General features: G+C 32.8%; 1 protein-coding gene across 2 annotated transcripts in view; it reads left to right on the top strand.

Annotated features, from left to right (window-relative positions):
- LOC144980083 (ral guanine nucleotide dissociation stimulator-like 1) overlaps positions 1-23,587 on the top strand; it is a 36,631-nt gene extending 13,044 nt beyond the window's left edge. Inside the window, exons 7-18 of one of the 2 annotated variants that reach the window (XM_078927574.1) lie at positions 2,119-2,331; positions 3,497-3,600; positions 4,875-4,959; positions 6,833-6,922; positions 7,554-7,795; positions 9,751-9,819; positions 12,770-12,916; positions 17,927-18,053; positions 18,347-18,385; positions 19,254-19,412; positions 20,463-20,574; positions 22,320-23,587. In XM_078927574.1, coding sequence (XP_078783700.1) covers positions 2,119-2,331; positions 3,497-3,600; positions 4,875-4,959; positions 6,833-6,922; positions 7,554-7,795; positions 9,751-9,819; positions 12,770-12,916; positions 17,927-18,053; positions 18,347-18,385; positions 19,254-19,412; positions 20,463-20,574; positions 22,320-22,468 — 1,536 coding nt within the window. In that variant the 3' untranslated portion in view covers positions 22,469-23,587. The remainder of the gene's footprint in view (positions 1-2,118; positions 2,332-3,496; positions 3,601-4,874; positions 4,960-6,832; positions 6,923-7,553; positions 7,796-9,750; positions 9,820-12,769; positions 12,917-17,926; positions 18,054-18,346; positions 18,386-19,253; positions 19,413-20,462; positions 20,575-22,319) is intronic. The other variant, XM_078927575.1, reaches the window with a different exon arrangement.
- Positions 23,588-24,616: the final 1,029 nt, after the last annotated feature.

Genomic DNA, 24,616 nt, shown 5'->3' on the forward strand with positions numbered 1-24,616 from the left:
CTGCGTAGTTGTGGGTTTCTATCTTGTCATTCATCATATATTTACAATAAAATAAGTCGATTATCGACTTTCAGGGGTTAGAAATGGAATTATCAGAATCAAAACAATCGAAGCCGACTTGATTCTGCTATGGAAAAACGGCTATGGAAGAGCGACACACAGAAAAACGGGCATTAAAACTAACACAAATCCTTTGAATTTCACAATGATTAACTAAAATACTTAAAATTATAATGAAAATAGTCAACTTACCAATTTTTACTCGTCCATGTTATCGGATAACGTTTTAGGGCCGTAAACAAAAACTGCAGCTATGGAAAAACGATGTAGACGCCGGATGTTTTGACTCGTATTTTACAGGAAGTAAGAGCCTCACTATGGAAGAATTACGAAGTCCCCAAAACTTTGTGTTTTCGAAAACGGCCGTTTTTCTTTATTTTAAGCATGAAATCATAATTATTTTTAAAAATTAAACTCATTCTCCGATTTTTTAATGTTTTATTTCACAAAATATGGCCATTCAAAGAATTTCTGAGTTGATTTCATGTTTCTTTAACTCAGTTTTCCGAAACTACCGTGGCTGAAATGAAAACGTTTGTTGTCGCCAAAACCCATAAAAAAACACTTCAACAAACAATATCTTAATAACAACAAAATATTTTTATTCAAACTGCTCACACAGGTTCCTTAACCATAAATCAACACAAAACACACAAAAAAGTAAGTGAATTTGGATTTTTTCATAGAAATAAGTTTATTTCAAAAGGAGACCCCCATTTTGGGCCTTCTTGTGTTTTCTGCCAAAGGTGAAAATGGAAAGGTTTCAGATGAAAACAATTTAACCATTGCTTGTTTTGTTTTTATCCGAAGCCTTTCCATTTTCACCTTTATGTTAGTATTTTTATGATTTAATTAAAACATTTTTTTTTACAAGATTTCGAATCAGTCTTGAGATTATACTTGAATGTAATTAGATAGTAATCAAATTTAGAACAAAACATCATGTCTGATTAGCAAAAGGAAATTTTATTCTGAACATGTCTAAATATGTTTCTATATCTATGTGAAAAACAAATTTTGAGCAATGATTGAGCAAGTTGTGTGAAGTTGAAATGCTTTTTTTAAAAAAATGGCTATCAATGTTTTTTCTCAAACTTAAACAGAAAAAAAATGAAAGCTTCATGATTCAGACAGTTTTTTTTTTGCCATGAATTCAATTTTTGGTGTCTCATATTCACCCCTGCCTTATACTAGAATAAGAGAGTATGATACATATGATTCATGTCGGACTTTAAATGTGGAAGGGGCAGCTATAAATTTACTTAATTAATTCTTCCATAATGGGAGTCTGACACTCGTCAACATACAATTCTATCTCTGCAAGTGCCATTTACAACATAATTATTGTTTGTGTATATGTGTGTTTGTACCTAAATTATAGTAATAATAGCTTTTTAATGTGTAGAAAAATTGAGGACAATGTTAATAATCTCTCCACACTTTGTTTTGAATTTTTAGAAGCTAATTCTACTATTCTATTTGTGCTTGGTTGTTGTTTTTTTGGGTTTATTTTCATTTATTCAACTCAAAGAAACTGATAAAAGCAAATTCAGTTATTAGTTTTTCAAAATGATGTATTGGAGTATTTTTGTGATGAATATTACAAAGACGACCTTTTTGTCATAGCCTCATTTATGCTAAATAAATGTAAATTTATATCTGGTCCTTGTATGGGGATAGTCGATGGTGATGGCTTTTACATAATTAATATACTTGATTCAAGTTTTGGCTTCGTGTCTCCCTCTTGTATCATTTCCAAAAAACATATTTCATTTATCAAATAAACTCAATATTTGAGTTATGTAAGGATAATTAAAGCAGCTATATATTTTGGTATTTATAGTAAAAATAATTTCTCAAACTTCTTTCATTTTTCGGGACTTGTTCCATAAAGTGGTCTCTCATCACTGCTTGGGTGCCATATGGTCTCGTCATTTCCAAAAAGTATTTTGATTATCAAAGGAACACATTATTCGAGTTATATAATGTGAAATAAAGCAGCTATATATTTTGGTATTTCCAGTCCAAAAAAGTCTCTTTAACTTTTTTCTATTTTAGGACCTATTCCGTAAAGTGGTCCCTCATCACTGCTTGGGTGCTGTATGGTCTCGTCGCGATAAAGAGGGTGCCCCAGAGGCTCCCAGCATCCAAGCCACCATCCAGCAATTCAACCGAATCTCTCTGAGGGTTATTGCCACAATACTCAGGACACAGGAGCTCAAGACATCACATCGTGCCAAGGTCTTGCAGAAGTGGATCATGATAGCCCAGGTACTTACTAGTATATGACCAGTCTTCTCAATTATGTATTTGGTGCGTAAGATTGAATTGTAAGCTTCACTTATACAATTTGAGTTAAAATGTATGCCCTCATTAAGTAAATTGAGTTTTATTTCTTGAACTTTAAAAAAAGAACTTACATTTTAAAATTTCTGATCGTTTTGTCTTTATCCATTTTACTGTCGTACTCTTGAAAAATCCATATTAAAAAATTTGACCAGAAAACCCGTCCTTTACATTTCCATCGATTTCAATTACCCCCATCTTGGTAAAAAAACTCTCGAACCAGGGACTTTGCAAAGTCCCCAGGTTTGAAAGTCTGCAAAGATGAGGGTCATTGAAATTGATTGATATTTGTTTTCTTGGGGCAGCATGGCTCAGCGGTACGGTCTTTGCTTCCTACCCTCAAAGTACTAAGTTCGAATACCCGCTGCATTGTGCGGCCTTGAGCAAGTCACTTGCCCTCGCCTAGCTCATCTTGCGGCGCTGCACTGCTGCTAATGCTTGGGTTATTCCAGTCTTCCCTTTGAATAGACCCAAAAGAAAAATTTTTCCTATGGGAATTTTATTTTTATTTTTCTGGTCAAATTTTAAATATGCGTTTTTCCAGAGTACGACAGTCGACTGGGTAAACTCATGTTCATTCCGAAATAATATTAGATTGGTATGGTAAGACTCATAAATGGATTTTAACAAGATATTCCCGTAGTTTCTTTAGCATTAAATTGACAGTAACGACACCAGTGAATTGCAAAGTACTTTGCTCCATGTATACCAGACCCAGCTATCCAATCATTGCTGGATGGACAGATGAGTTCGAAAAAAAATCAACTCAAAGAGCAATTCCCCTCATTTGTGACTTCTATTCTGCCAATAGAGCTAGGGATCCCAAATTGGAACATGAAGTTGAAAAAGGACTAATGTTTAGTCAATTTGGCCAAATTCATAATTTTCCTCTCTAGATTTGTAGATGAGAAATTTTCATTCAATTTCTTTCAAGACTTCTTAATTCTGTAAGATCAAACAAATATATAGGTTCATGAGGTAAATGAATGTAATTAAAATTTAATTGATTCAATTTCCTATTGATATTAATTTTACTTATTATTTAGCTTAGATGATGTTGCTTTCAAAAAGTCTTGATTTATTTTTCCAGGATTTGCGAGAACTAAAGAACTTTTCTTCCTTGAAAGCTATCATTACTGGTCTTCAATCACATGCTGTCTATAGGTTGAGAAAGACTTGGTCTGCTGTATCCAAGTAAGTTTTTAAAAATCTCTTAGCTAGTATGGTATAGTTGTTTTTTGGATTCAGGCTACTAGAAAAAATGGTTATCACAGGGAACAGAAATAAAGGCGAGAAGTTAAATAGAATATTAAAAGAAATAAAACTTTTTGTTTGTTACTGAGCTTGACATTAGTAAATACTAAATACAAATTCTCTTATTATTTATCCCATCTTGCTGCAGCTATTAATGTTCAGCCAAGAAAACGAATACTTGTCTAAATGACACAAATACTAAAATATGGATATATGATATTTAAAATATTATTAACATTCTTAAAATTTGTCAACTTGCATTTATCTTCTTTAACCTCTCCTTATCTTCACCCGTTAGTGATCACAAAATGGAAAAAAAAACAAACCAAAAACACTTCCAGCAAAATATGATAAGGTAAAAATGTTGCTATTGCTAATCATGAAATCTATTTTCTCTAAGTTCTTGGAACATGTTTAGTGGCTATTGCGCTATATAAAAGCTCACCTTTAAAAAAAATAATTTTCATCTATGGCAGAATGAATATCACCTCCGTATACCTCTAAAAATGTATTATGCGACTATGTGGTCTTGTTGTATGACCTTTGTCTTCGGACTTGAAGGTCCAGGGTTTGAATCCTGCTCTGGGCAGCACATGGTTACATCCCTGGAAACGGTTCTTTACCCTCTCATCATACTCATGTGTAAATTGAGTAGCTGGCCGTTAACACCTTTGAGGCATCATGTCTTATCCAATATGTTAAATATTCCTGTTGGCTGGTGACCGACCTTTTGTAAAGCTTTTTGATCATGTTGAGTGCGGCTATGTGGTCTAGTGGTATGACACTCTCTTTCGAATCGGAAGGTCCTGGGTTCGAGCCTCACGCTCGGCGCATAGTTGAGTCCTTGGAAAAGGCTCTTTATTCACATTCCATCACCGTACTCAGGTGTAAAATGAGTAACTGGCCGTAAACGGTGTTGTCTTTGTCCGAAAAATTGTAATATCGCCTAACAGGCGTTATGTCCCGTCCTACACGTTAAATGTTGCTGTTGACCAGGGACCCCTTGTAAAGCGCTTTGAGCACATTTAGTGGATAATGCGCTATATAAAGCTCAATTTAAAAAAAAATAAATTTAAGTGGATATTGCACTACATATTGCTCAAGTTAAATTTAAAGTCCATTATGTATGCATCAATTTATTTTTTTTACATTTTGAACTCTATTTTCATTACCAACAAGGTCTAATATTATGTTCTGTTTTTATTCATTTTCAGAGATTCAGTGGTGTTATTTGAAGAGCTGAGTGAAATATTCTCTGTGGAAAATAACCAGATCAATTCGAGAGAACTACTGATGAAGGTAATTCTTTGGAGGAAAATGTGACTCATTGCCGTTTATATTGAATGTTGATGAAGTTTGACATCTCTCGGCTCTTTGTTATTGTTTTAGACATTCGGTTGAGTGATTACTTCTCACTAAAGTCTCTTTTAAAAAGACTTAGATGTTAAAGGTTACTCACAGTTTTATGTATTGGTGCGATTCATCTGGTGGACAGAATAGATGAATATTTTACCCAAATTCTTAGCATCAATTGATAAACAGTTTTTTACTGATTCAACAATGTGCTTCACAATGATTTCTTAATTCCCTGCAATGGCTCATATATAGTCATATAGAACCAAATTTACTTCTATTCAGTCAACACAATTTGATAAGTATCCTTTTTCTTCTAGAAGTTATATTATCTGTCATAAAATATCCAGAAAAGTGAGTGGAGCAGGCACTTATGTTGATAATAACAAGAAATCAAGTGAGTAGGAAAGTGCCGAACAACTCGCGACCTTACTGGTATGACAACTCTCCTGTCTGGGGAGTTTGTGACTCTACCGTATGAGCTATCCACGACCCCATAAAAAGTTTTTATTCTCTGTTGTCTTTTGGCACTTTCCCACTCACTTCATTTCTTGCTATTAAAATAACCAGGTATTCGTTCCTGGGTTAGGTCTTTGACCTCTCATGGTGGGTATGAGGTCACTTGTTGTGAGTTCTATCCGCTTCTATCTGTTTTCTGAGTTGCTTTCTGTCTTTGTCTTGGAATGGGATTACTGATTTTTGACCTCGTCCTAGCTGGAGTCCTTGGCTTGGAGGGAAACAGTCAAATGTATAGTTATAGTTTTGGGGGATGATATTTTATTTCCTTGTAAATTATCTCTCTCTTATGTAATGTTAGTCATGTTTTCTGTTTTGGATATATTCTATAAACATTTGAGTGTATCATCTCAGTGGGATCCTGTACTGGTTTCTGAATGCGACTTTTAGGTGGTATCAAACTGATAATTATACTGATAGTGTGCTCTTGGAATCTACACCTGTTCCCTATTTGAAACATTCCCCTTTGTTCTACTTTTTATTTGGAACCTTTACTGGTAATTCTATAATTTTTTAACTATCCCATTTTCTTCCTCTTTACTGGCGTTGAATGACCAAAACAAACAAACATAACCATGTACTCATTCACCTGAAATGATTGGGGTAATGTCAAAAAGTGTTCCCTTCAAAGGCACAATGCAGTGCTGTGGAACAGTCACTGACTGTATTCAACGTGATTTTGTTGTAAGATGAGACACTATGCTGTAACAGTTCAAGCTCTGATATTATGCTTGAGTAAAATGATCAAAATCACAAATTCAGATCTTGTTGCTTTTGAAGAAAATGTATTACAATTCCTTCATTTAGCTCTTTCTCATGATTCATGCTTTAAGATTCAATGTTCAAGGGTTGGGTCATACTGACGTAATACCAGATTGAGATGTTAAGTCTGAAACGTTTATGATTAGATTATTTTGCATTTGGAAAGCATCACAGATTTTTTTGACACTCAAACTAAAATGCCTTTATTACTATTTTTTTTATCATCATCATCATCATCATTATCATCATCATCATCATCATCATCATTACTATTCTTCTTCTTCTTCTTCTTATTATTATTATTATCTTCATCATCATCATCATCATTATTATTATTATTATTATTATTATTATTATTATTATTATTATTATTATTATCGTCATCATCATCATTATTATTATCATTATCAATATTGTGTTCATTGTTGTAATTATTAATATTTTAATTGTTAATGATAATTGCTCTCCTCATCACTGTTAGTGTTCATGATTTTACTATATTCCAAAACTCTCATAACTGTCATCAATATTTTTATTGCAGGAAGCGACAGCCAAGTTTCCAGACCTCGACTTCCAGAGCAAAAGTTTGAAAAGGAAAAACCTGCATAAAAGACGGTCTTGGATTGATAATGTGAGTTTCAGTTGATGTTTGACTTATTTATTGATATTATTTTTTTTCACATGTTCTTCTTTAGCAGTATGATCCAAAAGTGGTGTTTTAAGAGATAAATCCAGAATCAATATTATGACAATACACAGAAGAAAACGGTGATTTTTGGTTTTCAAGGCTTCAAAAGACTTTCTTTTATCCATCAAATTCTTGGGGGTTCTTATAGATCATTTTTAATAGCCCTCAACTCAAATAAAAAAAAGAACTGGTTTTTAAATCTGATAGTATAATTTTAAAATTTTTTTGTTTAGATCTCTCTGTCAAACTAGCAGTAATTGGTTGGCTTTGTCAGTTAGATGAATTAGAATTCCCTTTATTCATCCCATAGGTGAAATTTGTCTCTAGGGTCTTTTCCAAGGGAAGACTGGAATAACCCAGGCATCAGCTGCCAGTGTAGCGCCACAAATTGAGCTAGGGCTAGGTGACTTGCTCAAGGCCGCACAACGCAGCGGCGGGCGATCGAATTCGGTACCTTTCGGGTACGAAGCAAAGACTGTACCGCTGAGCCACTCTAGCTGAAAGTATTTTCTAGTAAACAAGTATTGTATCCTAAAGGTAGCAAGCTAATGTATTAAACATTTCCACTTTCCAGGGCATAGTCCAGGGAACAGTACCTTACCTAGGCACATTTCTGACAGACCTTACTATGATTGACACTGCCATGCCAGACACGACAGATGAAGGCCTCATCAATTTTGAAAAGCGGCGGAAAGAGTTTGAGGTGCTGGCACAACTAAAACTGCTCCAGTCTGCCGCCTCGATTTACACCATTACACAGGACGACTGTTTTTGGAGGTGGTTTAATTCCATCAGGGTCTATTCTGATCTTGAGAGGTATGTGGAATAGTGTTGTCTTTCTAGAATGGAGGATATGATACTGTTTCAGTGCTATAGTTGTGTAGAGTTTTGTCCTGTTACAGAGTAATGAATTGCTGAGGGTAGTCCTTAACTGGTTTGGTTACAATGGTCTGGATAGTCTACCTTTGACATTGAATATTTGGGTAAGGCACCTTACACACACTATCATATTTAACTCTAGTGTGAAAGAGTACTTGGCTGTGTGTAATAATGGATTTTTCTTTGAGAGCCAGAATATAAAGGGTGTCTAACAGACGACTTATATGAAAGGGAAATTTGGTTCCATTTCGTCCTTCTAGGATACGAAGCATGGTGAAGCTCATTAAGCACAATGAAATGGAATTGATCTATATACTGTATAATCAGTTTTTTTTTTTTTTTATCTTAATTGTTCTGTTAATAATGATCTTTGTTTTTTTCTTTTCAATAATTCATAAATTTTGAAACCCTCTAACCGATGTTAGAGCTGTTTAATAATAATAATAATAATAATAATAATAATAATAATAATAATAATAATAATAATAATAATAATAATAATAATAATAATAATAATAATAATAATAATAATAATAATAATAATAATAATAATGATAATAATAATAATAACAACAATAATAACAACAATAATGATAATACAGTAGAACATGAAAGTAACGTACTCGGAAATAGCGAGTAAAATCTAAATCCCCGTTTTTTCCCCCTTATTTGAGTCAATAAAATTAGCATGAAAGTAGCGAGTATGAAAAAGAGGTCAACTCGGAAATAACGAGCATTTCCTTCCCCAGCCTAGGACTTCGAACGAAGTAAAGCAAAACAACAGACAAGGGCGATTTAACTATTTTTAGCCTAGCTTCTTTTCTTTTCTTTCATTACGAGTCATATTGGCGATTTAACTATTTTTAGCCTAGCTTCTTTTCTTTTCTTTCATTACGAGTCATATTACATAGTAGCCTAGTCTGTAGTAGTACATAGGATGCGAAACAAATTTGGGCGGGGGTTGGGTGTGTGTGTTTGTGTGTGTGTGTGTATTGGGGGTGGGGGTCAATTATTCACCCAATGTGATGCCACGCGACGTGTGAGGTAAGCACTGGCAGCCAACATGCCTCAATTAGCAGCATCAGTCAGCGAGTCGCATTCGTTAACGAACAACACGATCAGCGAGAGAGGGGAGCGTGGAACCATTATTTCAGTGGGTCAGTGATTGAGTGATGTGCTTGCTTACCTCATCAAACATGCCTAGTGCATACCAACACTCGCGCGCGCGCACACACATATACTTCTGTTCTTGTTTTTTCTAGTCATGATTTTACTTGAAATAAAATTTAAAAAAAACAAAAAAAAAACAACAAAAATCCAAGCATTCTGCCACTTCTGTTAAGAAATTGAAATAGGGGCGACGGCTTTTACTCGAATTACACGCTGGAGGGAAATAACCAACAATACTATAACATGAGTGGACCCGTCGAACTCGCTATTTCCGGCTACTCGTAATGATAATAAATAATAATAATAATAATAATAATAATAATAATAATAATAATAATAATAATAATAATAATAATAATAATATAATAATAATAATAATAGTAATAATAATAATAATAATAATAATAATAATAATAATAATAATAGTGATAATACTAATAATAATAATAATAATTACTGCGCAGGTGTTCTCGCAGGTGTTCTCCTAATGTTCATGGGCGAGTAGAAATGATAGACACATCTGTTATATGCTGATTAATTGTTCATAGTTCAAGGGTCAGTTGGGTTTTTCTTTTTTTTTTTTCAATCTCACGGACTTGAAAGCTTTGTCCTATTTATTTCTGTTATAAATTTTTAATAGAGCTGTGATGAAATAGGCTTTATGTCTATAGTAACCAGGGAAATCTCCTTTAATGGTTGAGATTGATGTATTTGTTTTTCAGCCATGAGTTGTCCTGTAGCATAGAACCAGTGTCTGAAACTGCTGCCAAAATCAAGAAAAAATCTGCCAGGTAACACAAGGTTTAAATGTTATTTACGTATATTAATACAGGGGTTGGGTCCTTACTAATAGCCTATTTTGAGATTGGACTTCAATCAAGCTCAAATCATTAACAGGAATTTTGAATATTGATGGCATCATGTGCTAACTTGATGGGAATGGTATACTAAACAAGTTAGTTAGTATTGAAATTTTTAATCAAATCAAATCACTACCAATATGAAGGTGGACGAATCTGTGAGATGATTTATAATTCATTGTACATATTTGTCATTGCTTTAAAGTAATTATATGGATAATCGGTTACTAAATATAACATGACAGGGTTGGAATCGTAATATTAAACAAAGACAAAAAAACATTTTTCTTCTATATTCAATTGTCTTTTACCCGTTTGATTCCCCTTGTACCCTGTCCTTTAAACCTTAAAGCTATCCCAATTTGAGCGCAAAACAGAAAAAAAAAATAAATCAGGAATCTTTCCATTTGTCCCTCTGTTTGATTGATTATTTGTATTGATATTGAATGAAGCCCTTTCCCTGTCTCTTCTTGCTGTCCAGAATAAGACCAAGACTTTTGGTACAATGATCAGTTTTATGAACATAGCTGTATTGGTTGAAAATGAATGCACAAAGTGTGTTGGTTAAAAATGGAAAATAAACACAAATCAATATAACACCTTCACAAAAGAACAAAATATCAAACACAGAACGTTTCCTGCTCAAAACCCTTCTTCAGCTAACAAAAAAAAAAACAAAAAAAAAACCCAATAAAGACATAAATAAATTACTAAATTCCAGATAGATTCCCTAGCTTCTAGCAGCCTAGTATCAAAATGGGAAGTAATTTTTGAAGGGATAAAAATAAGAAATGGTCCACGATATTTGCAGTCAATTAGGGTTGTTAGGCACTGATCATAGGTAGATTTTTTTTATGTGCTCACAATGTTTGAATGCTTGACTGTTATTGTTTGTCATTTTTATTTGGTGCTTTTTGATATTTGGCATGAAAGTTGGAATTGATTTGTTTAATGTTTATTTATTTATTTTTTTTTTGAAAGTTATTTTTTTATTTATTTTACGCTGCATCTTGTATTTATTTTTAAATTTATGAATCTTCTGTCAATGTTTTGATTGGGTGAATGAATTGTATTCTGTGTGACACTCTGTACATATATTTCTGATATTGATTTAATCTTCTTCTTTTCTTAAAAAATATTGAGACTTTCATTCTTTAAAATCAGTTTTAGTACACCTTATTTATTTTCAATGAATTTCATGATCTTTTCTGATTTAAACTCATGAATTGATCCTTAAGTTTTAAGTTGAATGCGAAGTTTGAATCACTTGATAGGATTTGATATACTATTTGGTATGGCTGATAGGGTTTTGTCTTTATAACTTATGGCCACAGTATGGTATGGCTTTGATTTAAAAAAAACGCAAACAAACAAACCAAAAAATCCCCAACAATTTGTTTAAAGATTTAATAATGAGTGAAAATTGATTGATTAATGCTTTGATTTTTTTTTTCTAATTTTTTTTTTTCTTCTGTGAAAAGAGAAGTGGAATCAATTGTTCAAAGTTTACAAATTTCCCTTTTTCTTATCATGGATGGACAGTTAATTTAATGTGACATTTGATTAGGGTTGGGTGGGGGAAAAAAAATAGAAACAACAATTTTCACCAGAAGTTAAATAGAATTTAACAAACTTATCTGGTTAATATTTTTTTTTATTGTCTTTGGTTAGAATTTTGAAGAGCGTTACAATTAATTGAGTGAGGAATATAATTATTTTAATTGCAGAAATTATATATCTTATATACATGATTTTTCTGTTCTTTTTTTTTTTTTTTGTTGATGAGGTGTATGGGTGGGATTCCTGACCTCCCATAGTGGGCAGAGAGGTCCCTTATTATCTTTTCTTTCCCCCTATGGATAGAACGAAGTTGAGGTCACTCAGGTCTTTGTTATTGCTTTTTGTCATACGCATTTATGAGTAATTCTCACTAAACTGTATTATCCAGACTTTAAACGTTTAAGGTTACACATAGTTTTGTGTGTTGGTCTGTTATACTTCCGGATGGCAATGTTGTGAGCTTCTTAGCCAAGCAAGTACTATCTATATGTTTTCTGGGTTGTTTTCTGTCTTTGTCTTGGAATGGAATTATCTGGTTTTGTCCTGGCCCTTTGGGGGGTCATTGGCTGAGAGGGAAACAGTCAAATGTATAGCGTTAGTTTTGGGAGGTGATATTTTTTTCCTTGTAAATCATCTCTTTGTTATATACTGGTTGTTATATTGTTGTTTTTATTATATGTCGTAAGCATTTGAGTGTGTTCTTTTTAGTGGGATCCTGTGCTGATGTCTGGATGAGACTTTTCGGTGATTTCAAACTAAGTACACTGACAGTGTGCTCTTGGAATTTACAGCTGCTCCCTATTTGAACCAATTCCCCTTTTTCTGACTTTTCCTTGGGTACCTTTACTTTTAATTCTAGAATCCACTATCCCATTTTCTTCCTTTTTACTGGCACTGAAATGACCTAAATGTGTTGCAAACATCGTAGAACTCTTAAAAACAAAAACATTGTTGGATTTTATTTTGGGTGTTTTTTTTTTGTTTTTTTTGTTTTAATAATGACAAAAAGAATTAACTTTTTCCTCTCCTCTGTCTGTATGTGTGCAAGTGGGTTTAAAAACATGTTTTATTTGTTTTGTTGTTGTTGTTGTTGTTGTTTTTTTCAAATACATGACGAGTTCTTCACAAAAGATCAGAAAATGATATATACAGGGGCAATATTTACATACATCTTTATAATATCTATGCATATACATGCACACATTATGTTCTGATTGTTTATGTCATAAACAAATTAAAATTGCATGCCTTCCTTCCTTCCTTCAAATCCTTACTGCTATAACTCGGATATGCCCCGTGTGTACCCTGTGTGTGTGTGCAGCATCAACGGGACTCCGTTAAGACGAAGATTATCAGCTGCCACGTTGTATGCGTGCTTTGCTTGTAGCTCCAGGTTCTCAGAGCCCATATTGTCCAACTCTGACCTGAGTCGACGACCCAGAGGTTGTGTAGATAATAATACTGGAGGGTGAGTGACACTGGGACAGGCAGCAAAAGAGAGCAAGATGTCCTTTTCCACTTGTTTTGTTCATTCTGTTATATTTTATTTTTAGCTACAGCTGCTTTGATTTCAGTCCTTGTTTCATTCCATTTCTGTTTTTAGCTTACTTTAGCTAATTCTGCTTTGATTTCACTCAGTTTTTCCTACCATTCCTGGTTAATTCTGCTGTAGCTTTGGTTTCATTTGTTGTTTTCAGTTTTTTAAATTACTCTTGCATGATTTTCTCCCTCACTTTATTTTTTATGCCTTATTTTTTTCGTCTTGTTTACATTTTCAACTTCCTTTTTACTTTAACACCTGTCATTATTTTGGAAAAAAAAATGCTTTAAAATTATTGTGAGAATTATACACATTTTGCATGGTACCTGCTCTCTATAGGAGGAATTTCCTATTGATATTTTATGCTGACATTCTGATGAGATTTATAAAATCAGCCTTGTGGAGATGGTGTCATTTGGCTGATTAAGTAAAATCAAAAAATAAATTTCTGTTAAATGCTTTATTTACCTCACTTGTTTTAGATATGTTATTAAAAATAATAATTTGCCCTCTATATTTAAAAGGATTTTGTTCTCTTGTAATATATGGATATGTTTGGTCAAGTTTGGTAGAATTTTCAACGCCCATTTTCTCAAAATTCCATCTGAAAGTTCACATGAAATGGTAACATTTTAAAGCTTTATTGAGATTATAAAAAGAAAGTGCAAACTTCAATTTAAAAAGTAGTCCCTAAAAACCATATGGCGGATGAACCTGGAGCTCATCTCAGTTTCTATAGTGTTAAACAGACAATAGCAATTGTTTGCCACCCTTTGGATAAGTTACTCGTTTATTGCAAAGAATTTTCCACCTATATAATAAGACTGTGCCACATCATTGCAGAATGGACAGAGGAGTCCGAGAACAACTCTCAACTTCACTCAGGATTAATACATGTGTTATGAAAGTGATTTGTACTCGATGATAAATAGTAGTCCAGTGCGGACATGGAATCTTTAAGATCATTTCACATGTTTAATATGTTTGTGGTTACATTTATGTGTTCCAGTTCAAATTAGAACATTCAAATTCAACATTTTTTTGAGGAAACGGAAACAGGGACGTATAATTAGAGAAAAACAAAACAATATTTATTTCTTAGTGCCCAGAAGGATGTGTTCCAAATTTTAGAAGTTTGTTCCTTTATCCATGAAGACTGAGCATGGAGCATTCCTCAAATATTTTGCTTTTGGGAATTGCTGCATAGAAACTTTCATCCTTTATTTGCAATGTTTATAAAATGTTTAAAACAGATAATGGTAATAGTGATCGTAATAATAGTAAGGATAATGATAATAATAATAATAATAATATTAATAAAGATGATAATACTAATATTTTCTTGTTTCTTGTTTTGTGCTATAATGTTTTTATTTTATATATTTTTATTTTTTTTTTGCTTTTGCTTTTGCTTTTGCTTCTTGTTGATTTTTAATCGGCATTTGTTTGTGCATAATTTGTTTAAATGTTTCATTTCGACTCACCAATTACCATTGTAGTGTATTTTCGTAACCAACAATAAATAGGCATGAATTAAATAAAACAACAAGGCAACTCTTAAACTGGGCGAAAATCAAGCTACTCGTATGTTCCATATATTTTAACACAACACATTTCCCACAACAGCATGTTGATTTCTTGAAATTGAAAACAATCAATGTAGCCCAAAATATGTTGAAAAAGATAAAAAAAATATAAAGAATTAAGTTTAAAATTCAATTAGAGGTAACATTCTTCCTGTACTTTGCTTTTTTAAATGCTAATTTTAATTTTATGTTCATGTCATGAGCATTCATTTGTACTCTATGAAGTAGTATAATGCAGTCGTTATTTTATTTTATTTTATTTTTTTTTGGCTTCAGTATTTGATCCATTGGTCAATGTTTATTTATTTTTATTTTGTTATTTAATTGTTTTTTTTTTTTGTTTTTCAAATTTTGTAAAATTCATGCCATGTAATTTTTGCACAAAAATTTATTTGTAAGCATTTTTGTAAACTGAGCTAGAAAGCAGTCTCAAACGCTGACTGATATAGCTTGACACAAAATAGTACAGAATGGATTATGATAAAAAGAGGATTATTTTGTCATTATTTTTGTTAGTAGTAGACAGAATTGTTCTTTTATCAATCCTTATCATTTATGGGTTGAAGGATGGTTTTGTATACAACAATAGCCAATACTACATAGTCATAGTGGACTCCCACCTCCCTTCACCCCCCCCCCCCCCCCCCCAAAAAAAAAACAAAAACAAAAACAAACAAAAAAAAACAAAACAAAAACAAACCCAAACAAAACAAAACAATTAAACAAAAATATTAATTAAAATTTAATAATATACTATTTGTGTCCTACTGTGTCAAATTTGTGTTTTGTTGGGGGTGACCCATATGCCTAAAAATGTGCCTTGAAAATTGAAATGCACAGAAATGTCGGACATCCGTTATCGTATTTTTAACCCTCTCCTTACCAACTCTAGGAAGATCATCACATTTGTTGTTACAATTCACTTTTCTTTAAGATTTGTTTATTTAAAGAAGGATCTTTGTTATAGCTATAAAATTTTGAATACTCTTTTGTAAAGCTTGTCTCGCTGAATATATTATGTATGGTATGTACTTATTGCCTTTGAATTTGAGATTTTAAAGCTCAATTTTTGTGGTGGGTCATCACATTTGTTGTTACAATTCACTTTTCTTTAAGATTTGTTTATTTAAAGAAGAATCTTTGTTATAGCTATAAAATTTGGAAAACTCTTTTGTAAAGCTTGTCTCGCTGAATATATTATGTATGGTATGTACTTATTGCCTTTGAATTTGAGATTTTAAAGCTCAATTTTGTGGTGGGTCATCACATTTGTTGTTACAATTCACTTTTCTTTAAGATTTGTTTATTTAAAGAAGAATCTTTGTTATAGCTATAAAATTTTGAATACTCTTTTGTAAAGCTTGTCTCGCTGAATATATTATGTATGGTATGTACTTATTGCCTTTGAATTTGAGATTTTAAAGCTCAATTTTTGTGGTGGGTAAGTAAGACATGTTGTCAAAAACCCTGAAAACAGTCTGTAAGGAGAGAGTTTAGCAACAATATCTGGTGTCTTCAATAAAACACAATGAAAATGTTGCTGCTTGAAGCTCGAAGGAAAAAAATAACGATAAGTATTGAGTTGTAATCTTCAATTTATTAGATGAAGACAGATACTGTCGATGTTTCGGGTTTCCCCTTTATTAATGAAACACTACAGAAGAATGAGATAATGTGATAGTGGTGGCGTTGTTAAGTTGAATCATTTCTAGCGTCATGACTGTTATAAGGTGGTGGGTCACACTTTCTGTTTCAGATCAAATGTTTGCATGAAATGACGTATTACACAGCCTCTTGCTTTGCATGATTATCTGTTACAATTTTGTAAAGTATTTTTTGGAGAATGTAGAATAATAGAATGAATGAAGAGCTTAGAGCCTGACCTGGTCATACTTATGCTCTATTATTATTATTGTTATTATTATTATTATTATTATTATTATTATTATTATTATTATTATTATCATTATTATTATTATTATTATTATTATTATTATTATTGTTAATATTATTATTATTATTATTATTATTGTTATTCTTCTTCTTCTTCTTCTTATTATTATTATTGTTATTATTATTATTATCATTATTATTATTATTATTATTATTATTATTATTATTATTATTATTATTATTATTATTATATTATCATTATCATTATCTTTTATTATTATTATTTATTATTATTATTATTATTATTATTATTATTATTATTATTATTATTAAAGCTTCAGATTTTTAGCCTTCTTCAGCTAGCAAGAAATAGGAACTGTTCTATATCAAATGAAACATTGTGATCCAAGAATGACAATTTGACTAACTTTATTCATATCTTTTTGAATTTTGAATCACTATTTTAATGACTAATAATTTAATCAATATTTCTTTAAAAAGGAGTCTTTTAGAGCTATAAGATCCATGGATCCAAAGCTATCTTTTTCCCAGTTTTGTAGTGTTGAGTCAATAGTAATAATTGCTTACAACTCTGTAGATAGAATATGTTAATTGTGTGTCAATCGCAAATAAAATGTTTAAAAAAAGAACATTTCTGCTAGACCTGAAAAGAATGCCCAGATACTCTTATAGACAGAAGGGTAAGAAAAAATAGATTCAAAAGAGGTATCAAAATCTTCCCCTTTGCTTGGGTGTAGGTTACTCTTTGAATTGAAATTTCGATCCCACTCGTATTTTTAAACTATCCAGATACTTTAGTGTTCCTGTTATCCATTAATTAGCTAAGCAAAGTGCCACTAGGTAGTGTCTACATCATCGGTATTGAATGTATTCACGTGACATAAAATAAAAAATCTATTTCTTTTCCTGGTCAATTATTTTCAATAGTACTGGAATAAGAGAGAAGCACATGGGCAAATGATATTTAATTGCTATTATGTGGGATATTCCTCAACTTTTTCTACCCTCCCTCCCCACACCCTGTATTTGTTTTGTTTTTAATTGTATTCAAGGAACAAATTGTTTTAAACAGTGCTGATGGTTTTCCTGGAATCTGCGGAAATACGCGATTTTGCATTACCACCATCAAATGTATGGTCAGTGAGAGACGTGATATGTGGTGAACAAACTGGTGCAGTTTCCCATTTTCCAGAAGTTAGCTAGAGTGTCAATCACAGTTTATAATCTCAATTACTCTTAAAGTAGGGCTTAGTGCAGTAAAAATGGGGCTTTAAGGCAATCGTTTTCCTCCTTTTACACTTCTTGCCACTATTAGCAACTTGAATATAAGCTTAGATTGGAAATGTTTTCTCTGTCTTACTAATGGAGTTCAAAGAAATAATTTATCTTTTCTCTTACCTAAACATCGTAGTGAATTATCCATATTTCATGTTCTCAGTCTTGGCACAAAGTCGTCCAAAGATGTGGCTACAAGGATGGGTTTGTTATCTTGTGGTCTCGAGGACGGTGCCAGTAACAGTATTGCTTCCATACCTGACACCATTGCTGCCTCCATAGGGCCCTTGGTAAGTTGTACAATTCTTGTAATCTTGATTTAACTTTTTCAGTTATAACAACAGATTTTTCTTTAAATTTTGTGATGTACAAAAGAAAGCAATGATGAAATCATTGGTTGCATTATACCGAATGTGACGATTTTCCTATGGTTGGTAAGGAGAGGGTTAAGGGGACAATGTTTAGTGTTTGGTGATATATAATTTTTTTTAAATATTTTTTTTTGGGGGGTTAGGATTAAGATCATTATAGTGTCTTTTTAGTAAAGGCTTGATATTCTTTTTATTTTTTTCATAATGCCCAGGTGTTCAAGTCATCCCATCATGCATCCATGAAGAATGAGGTTAGAACTTTTATTTTGAATATTGTTGGCATTTATCCAGACTTACATTGAATTGGTAAAAGGGGGAGGGGGAGGGGAGTGATGAGATGATCTGCAATATTATTGCAAATGGAATAGTGTTGTGATCTGTGCCATTATAATCGCGTGCTGCTGGGTTTGTTCTGTCTGACTTGAGCTTGACTGAGAACACTGTGGGATTACAGCGACCCAGAGTAATTCTCATCATTCAGAGAAAAATTTCCCTGATCGGGATAACATTATTTTTAATACTAATACAAAATTATGAAAAACAAGGCTTAAACCAATAATCTTGCTGACTTACTTAAAAACAATTCTGAGCATTAATGAAACTACAGGAAAGCAAGACATTTGTAAAGTCTGGCATATTGGCTTTTATTTATGAGTGAATTTCAGCCATTGATGGGATTAGAATGGAAATGTCTCTGTGTTGCAATTTCATCATCATCATCATCGTCGTCGTCGTCATCATTCTCATTATTGTAATTGTTATTATTATTATTATTATTATTATTATTATTATTATTATTATTATTATTATTATTATTATTATTATTGTTGTTGTTGTTGTTGTTGTTGTTGTTGTTATTGTTGTTGTTGTTATTATGATTATTATTATTGTTATTATTATTATTATTATTATTATTATTATTATTATTATTATTATTATTATTATTATTATTATTATTATTATTATTACATCATCATCATCGTTATAGTTTTTGTTTAGTTATTGATATAGTAGTAGCTATTCTTGCTGCTCTTCTTGTTGTCTTGATCTGCCAGGCCCCAATTGTGATTGCTATCATGATACCAATTATTATTTTTTTCCAATTTGTAAAATCCCTAGCTGTCTCACTCGTCTTCCACTTCATCTGTGATATCTTCGGACAGCGACACAGGCCCTCCCTCTGGCCACACCCCCTTCAAGTCATGTGACTCTTATGTTATCAAAGTCTCCATGTCTTCTAGTCAGAATGATATTGCTCATGTTTACAAATCTATTATGGTATGTATGATATTTGTACAGTGCTGAGTAGCTCTTTTGATTTATCCTTCCCCCTCCTCTCTCTCTCTCTCTCTCTCTCTCTCTCTCTCTCTCTCTCTCTCTCTCTCTCTCTCTCTCTCTCATTCTCTCTCTCTCTCATTCTCTCTCTCTCTCATTCTCTCTCTCTCTCTCTCTCTCTCTCTCTCTCTCTCTCTCTCTCTCTCTCTCTCTCGCACTCCCTCCCTAACTTCTCTCCCTTCCCTTTTTCACACCCCCCCCTTTTTTTTAAAATGTAATGGTTTGTCTCTCTAAGCTCATAGAACATGTTTTGCACTCATCTACAAGTTTTCAGATATTTTTGGCTGGACCAGTGCAACCCAACTAAAGTGCTTAAACTTTCTGTCAAGAATATAACATTGTATTTTCTTTGTGGCCTGTAGGTTCCTGGTTCGAGTCTTGCTTACTTTGGGCAGCACATTTTTTGAGACCATTTATTCACATTCTCTCACAGCACTCAGGTGTAAAATAGTAATGCTTCTGTCTAAAAAAAATGATTGTTTTAGCACTTCACACTTTGTAGAACTATAAAATTTGGATAGGATGCTAATCCTTCACTAAGCACTCTCTGTCAGATCGAACAGATTGCAGGCAGAAGGAAGGGGTAAGTGCATCTATGTGGTCTTGTGGTATGACACTCGCTTTGGGATTGAATGGTCCTGGGTTCGAGCCTTGCTTGTCGCATAGTTGAGTCCTTGGAAAAGGCTCTTTACTCACATTCTCTCACCATACTCAGGTGTAAAATGAGTACCTGACCTAAAACAGCGTTGTCTCTGTCCGGAAAAAATTGTAATATCGCCTAACAGGCATCATGTCCCATCCTAGATGTTAAGTGTTGCTGTTGGCCAGGTACCCCTAATAAAGTACTTTGAGCACGTTTAGTGGATATTGCGCTATATAAAAGCTCAATTTTAGAAATTTTAGAAAGGGATCTGAGGAAAAAAAAAATCTAGACTGCACTCAGAATCGATAAAATAATATTTTAAACTTGATATCGGTCTTTTTTTTCTCCAGCTAATGAACAGCGATCATACTCACACTGTCATAGAGAAAATCTTAGAGAAATATGGCCATGAAGGAATCAATCCAGACCACTTTTGTCTCATACAGTTACTGCCAGATGGAGGTATGACTTATAGATGACTTTTCATCATGTTATATATCAATTTATTGTGGGGAACTGGGTGGGGTTTCTGGCCTTGCATAGTGAGCAGGGAGGTAGTTACTGTGTCTTCTATTCCCCTACATCTGTTTTCCAATTGTTTTCTGTCCTTGTCTCGGAATGAGATTACTTAGTTTTGTCCTGACCCTGGCCAGAGTCTTGGCTTGGAGGGGAACAGTCGAATGTATAGTTATAGTTTTGGGAAATGATATTCTTTTTCCTTGTAAATCATATCTCTGTTATGTACTGTATTTATTGAACACATGATTTGTAAACATTTGAGTGTGTTCCTCTTAGTGGGGAACTATGCTTTTGTCAGGAGGAGACATTTAGGTGATCTCAAACTGAGTACACTGATAGTGTGCTCTTTGAATCTACACCTTTTCTCTATGTGAATCAGTTACCCTGTCTTTTTCTTTGGTGCTTTAATTGTATTTCTAGAACTTTTTTACTATCCCATTTTTTTTTTTTTACTGGTGCTGATGTTACCTAAATGTGTTGTTGCAAGCGCCCTAAAACCCTTAAAAATATAAAAACAAATAGAAAGTGGATCAATTAATCCTTAGAGACCAGGTTGCTCTCAAGTGCAATTCTGTAGTCATAAAAGTTATTTCAGTAAAAACCATTTCATTATTCATATACTGATTTGAAATCAGTAACGTCTTCATCAATCATGTCTTTTTCCAATGAATTTTAAGACTCTCTCTCTCTCTCGCTATCTATCTCTCTCTATCTCTCTCGTTCTCTCTCTCTCTCTCTCATTCTCTCTCTCTCTCTCGCTATCTATCTCTCTCTCTCTCTCTCCTTTCTCTCTCTCTCTCTTCTCTCTCTCTCTCTCCTCTCTCTCTCTCCTCTCTCTCTCTTCTCCTTCTCTCTCTCTCTCTCTCTCTCTCTCTCTCTCTCTCTCTCTCTCTCTCTCTCCCTCCCTCTCTCCTCTTCCTCAAACACACACACACATACAGACACACACACACACACACACACACACACACAGAATGATCATGAATTCATGGAATGTAATCAAGAGAGTGTCTTTATAATATGAGCGCTTGGGGACTCCAGATTTTGGGAAAAAATATTGATTTTTAAAAATCTCTCGCTTGCATTTTGAATACAGCGCAATCATCTTACAATATGTCACTCAAACCTTAAAAGGATATTATGCTGGGGTTATTTCGACCCAAAGAGTTTAATTTATAGTTAAATTTTTGGTAAGTTTCTGTGTTTTATTGAGGAGACTGAATATCATTTCTTTAAGTAACAAAAATTAAAATTTCAAATTTCTGGCCACTTTGACTTTGAAATCAATTTGTGGCATCTTGTTTACTCCAACATAATATCATTTTGTCACGAGATGTCACATATTATGTGTTTTGTCATCTTTTAATTGCCTTGACTTGGCTGTTTTCACCAATATTATTGTGAAGTCTCTTCAAAATTGGCTTTTTTTTGTCATTGTTGTGAAATGTTTGACATCCTTAGATGGTTTCAAATTTATGTTTTTATTCTCTAAATGTGGCAGCTCTTTGTATGGAATTTGCAGCATTGTAAGTGGTTTTCATCTAAATGACTTTCAATTTAGAAGGAAAATTTGGTTGGTTTTATAGCATTATTTGCTTCACATGTTATGTCGGGTTTTAATAAATGTTTACATACAGTGGTTTGAAATGTTACCAAATTTTCGTTTCTTTCATTCTTCTTCTTTTCAGAATTGCTAATACCTAACAACGCTAATGTATTCTATGCCATCAATAATTCTGTGGAACTTAAATTTGTACTCAAGACTAGGGAGGAGTACAAAAATTCTAAAGACAAACAGAAAGGTCGGAGACGGCGGTTGAAGAAGCCATCGGTATGACATCAGTTACTCTGCACTGTACAAAGAGCGAGTGCTATTTATGTTGTTGTCTTCAAATTAAAAAAAAACTCTTCAGCAAGCTTTGTGCAAAAATCCTTGGAGTTGTGAAAACGGATGAACTGTTTGTTAGTGACAAAAAAGTAAGAATGTAAAATAAGAAAGTTAGAAAGATATATGTTGCAAAACAGTTATTCATATGTCTACATCAAATTTGAATTTGAGCTGAGAGGCACCCTAAGAAAATAATAGATTTGAGAGTTCATCAGTTCTGACCATTGGGGATTGTGGTGTCAACTAGTTATTTTCAAATTAAACCAAATTAGATGCAAATGTGATACGGATGTTTTTTTCTCTCCATCCTGCAAGTCTTCAATATTGAATTGTGAGTCACTGTCTCAATTTATTACTGTGTCAGAATGGATCAGGAACTGAAAATTGAATTACAATACTAAATTTACAAATTTTGAGTCAAATTACACTATTTTATTGATTAGAATGAAAATAAAAAAAGGAAAAGGAACCCTCCAATTAATTTTTAAAAAATGATTCTTTGAATTTAAATTCAATTATTGGCATTTGTTTTGACCCTAACATGATATCAAATCGATCTTAGAAAACACAAAAACTGTCCAAGTTCAAGGATTTCATTTTTCAAAGCTCTGAAAAAGAAAAATCACCAACCATCTGGTATATGTTCATATATGGTAGAAAGCTTGACTGTGTTGCTATGTTATTTATTGTGTTTCATATCATTTTCATCTCCATAGATAGTTTTGTACAGATTAGAATCAAAAGGAGTTAATGTATGAAAACGAAACAAGTTTTTGACAAAAGTGCATTCCAGCCTGTCTTTTTCTTCCTCTTTTATTTTGTTGCTCTAGAAGATGGTGATTTGCTAGCGTTTAGATCAGAAAGTTATAAATTTAAATCTTTGTTGAGAAATTGGAATTCTATCCAGAGACATTGTATTATCAAAATACTTTACAATTGGTAAACCATGTCGTGGAAATATTTTTTAAAAAAATAAAAAATTCATCATTGATGATAATAGCTCTCCCTTGTAAGTACAAGAAGGGATGATGGCCGGCTTGAAAGCATTTTCGTTGCGTGAAAAAGAAAGTTACAAATTTAAATCTTTGTTGAGAAATTGGAATTCTTTCCAAAGACTTTGTATTATCAAAATACTTTACAATTGGTAAAAAAAAAAATTAAAAAATTCATCATTAATGATAATAGCTCTCCCTTGAAAGTGCAAGAAGGGATGGGATGATGGCTGGCTTGAAAGCGTTTTTGTTGCGTGAATGGAAAACGAATTATCATCGCTATATGGGCATTGGTTGTTACTTGTCATGGTGTTGATTGATTATTGCCCAGCTTCAAACATAATTTATTCAACAATGACTAATGAATTGTGCCAGCTACTACTGTTAAAAAATGCTCATCAATTCATAATATACTTTTTATTTCATTTTATTCTTTTCATCATTTCATACTATTTATTAGTAGTCAACTCGGTGTTTGTGAGTTTTGTATGTTTTTGGGTTTGTTTGTTTTGTTTTTTTAGTAAATTACGACAATCGTTTTTTTCATCATCATATTTTGAAATTCAAATCAGCTTTTTAATGATAATCTGTTTTGTGAATATTAATCATTTGGTTGGGTTTTTTATTTTAACTTGGTTTTCACGATTGTTTGATATCCTTGTATAATAATAATTGATTTTTTGAGATACTGTATTGTTATGTGAATAGACAAGTCAATACTAGGTTGCCTGTAGCTGTCGGCTCTAAGAGTTTGAATGGGGAATGTATACAACAGTCTTGAAGATGAACAAAACTGAAACCAGGAAACTTTGTCAAGTTTGATAAGATGACTGTACATATACGCATATTTGTGTGGATGGGCTAATGTTGGAAAATGCGATTAATTGTCTTTTTTTATGTATCTCTCTCTCTCTCTCTCTCTCTCTCTCTCTCTCTCTCTCTCTCTCTCTCTCTCTCTCTCCTCTCTCTCTCTCTCTCTCTCTCTCTCCTCTCTCTCTCTCTCTCTTTCTCTCTCTTTCTCTGTCCAATACAAAAAAAAAATAACTCTTGTGTTGTGATTTGACATAATGGTGCATAAATTATTATATTATTATTATTGTTATTA

This window comes from Berghia stephanieae, chromosome 9 (genome assembly GCF_034508935.2).
Source record: "Berghia stephanieae isolate SIO BIC M18660-M18661 chromosome 9, UCSD_Bste_1.3, whole genome shotgun sequence".
Taxonomy (NCBI): Eukaryota; Metazoa; Mollusca; class Gastropoda; order Nudibranchia; family Aeolidiidae; genus Berghia; species Berghia stephanieae.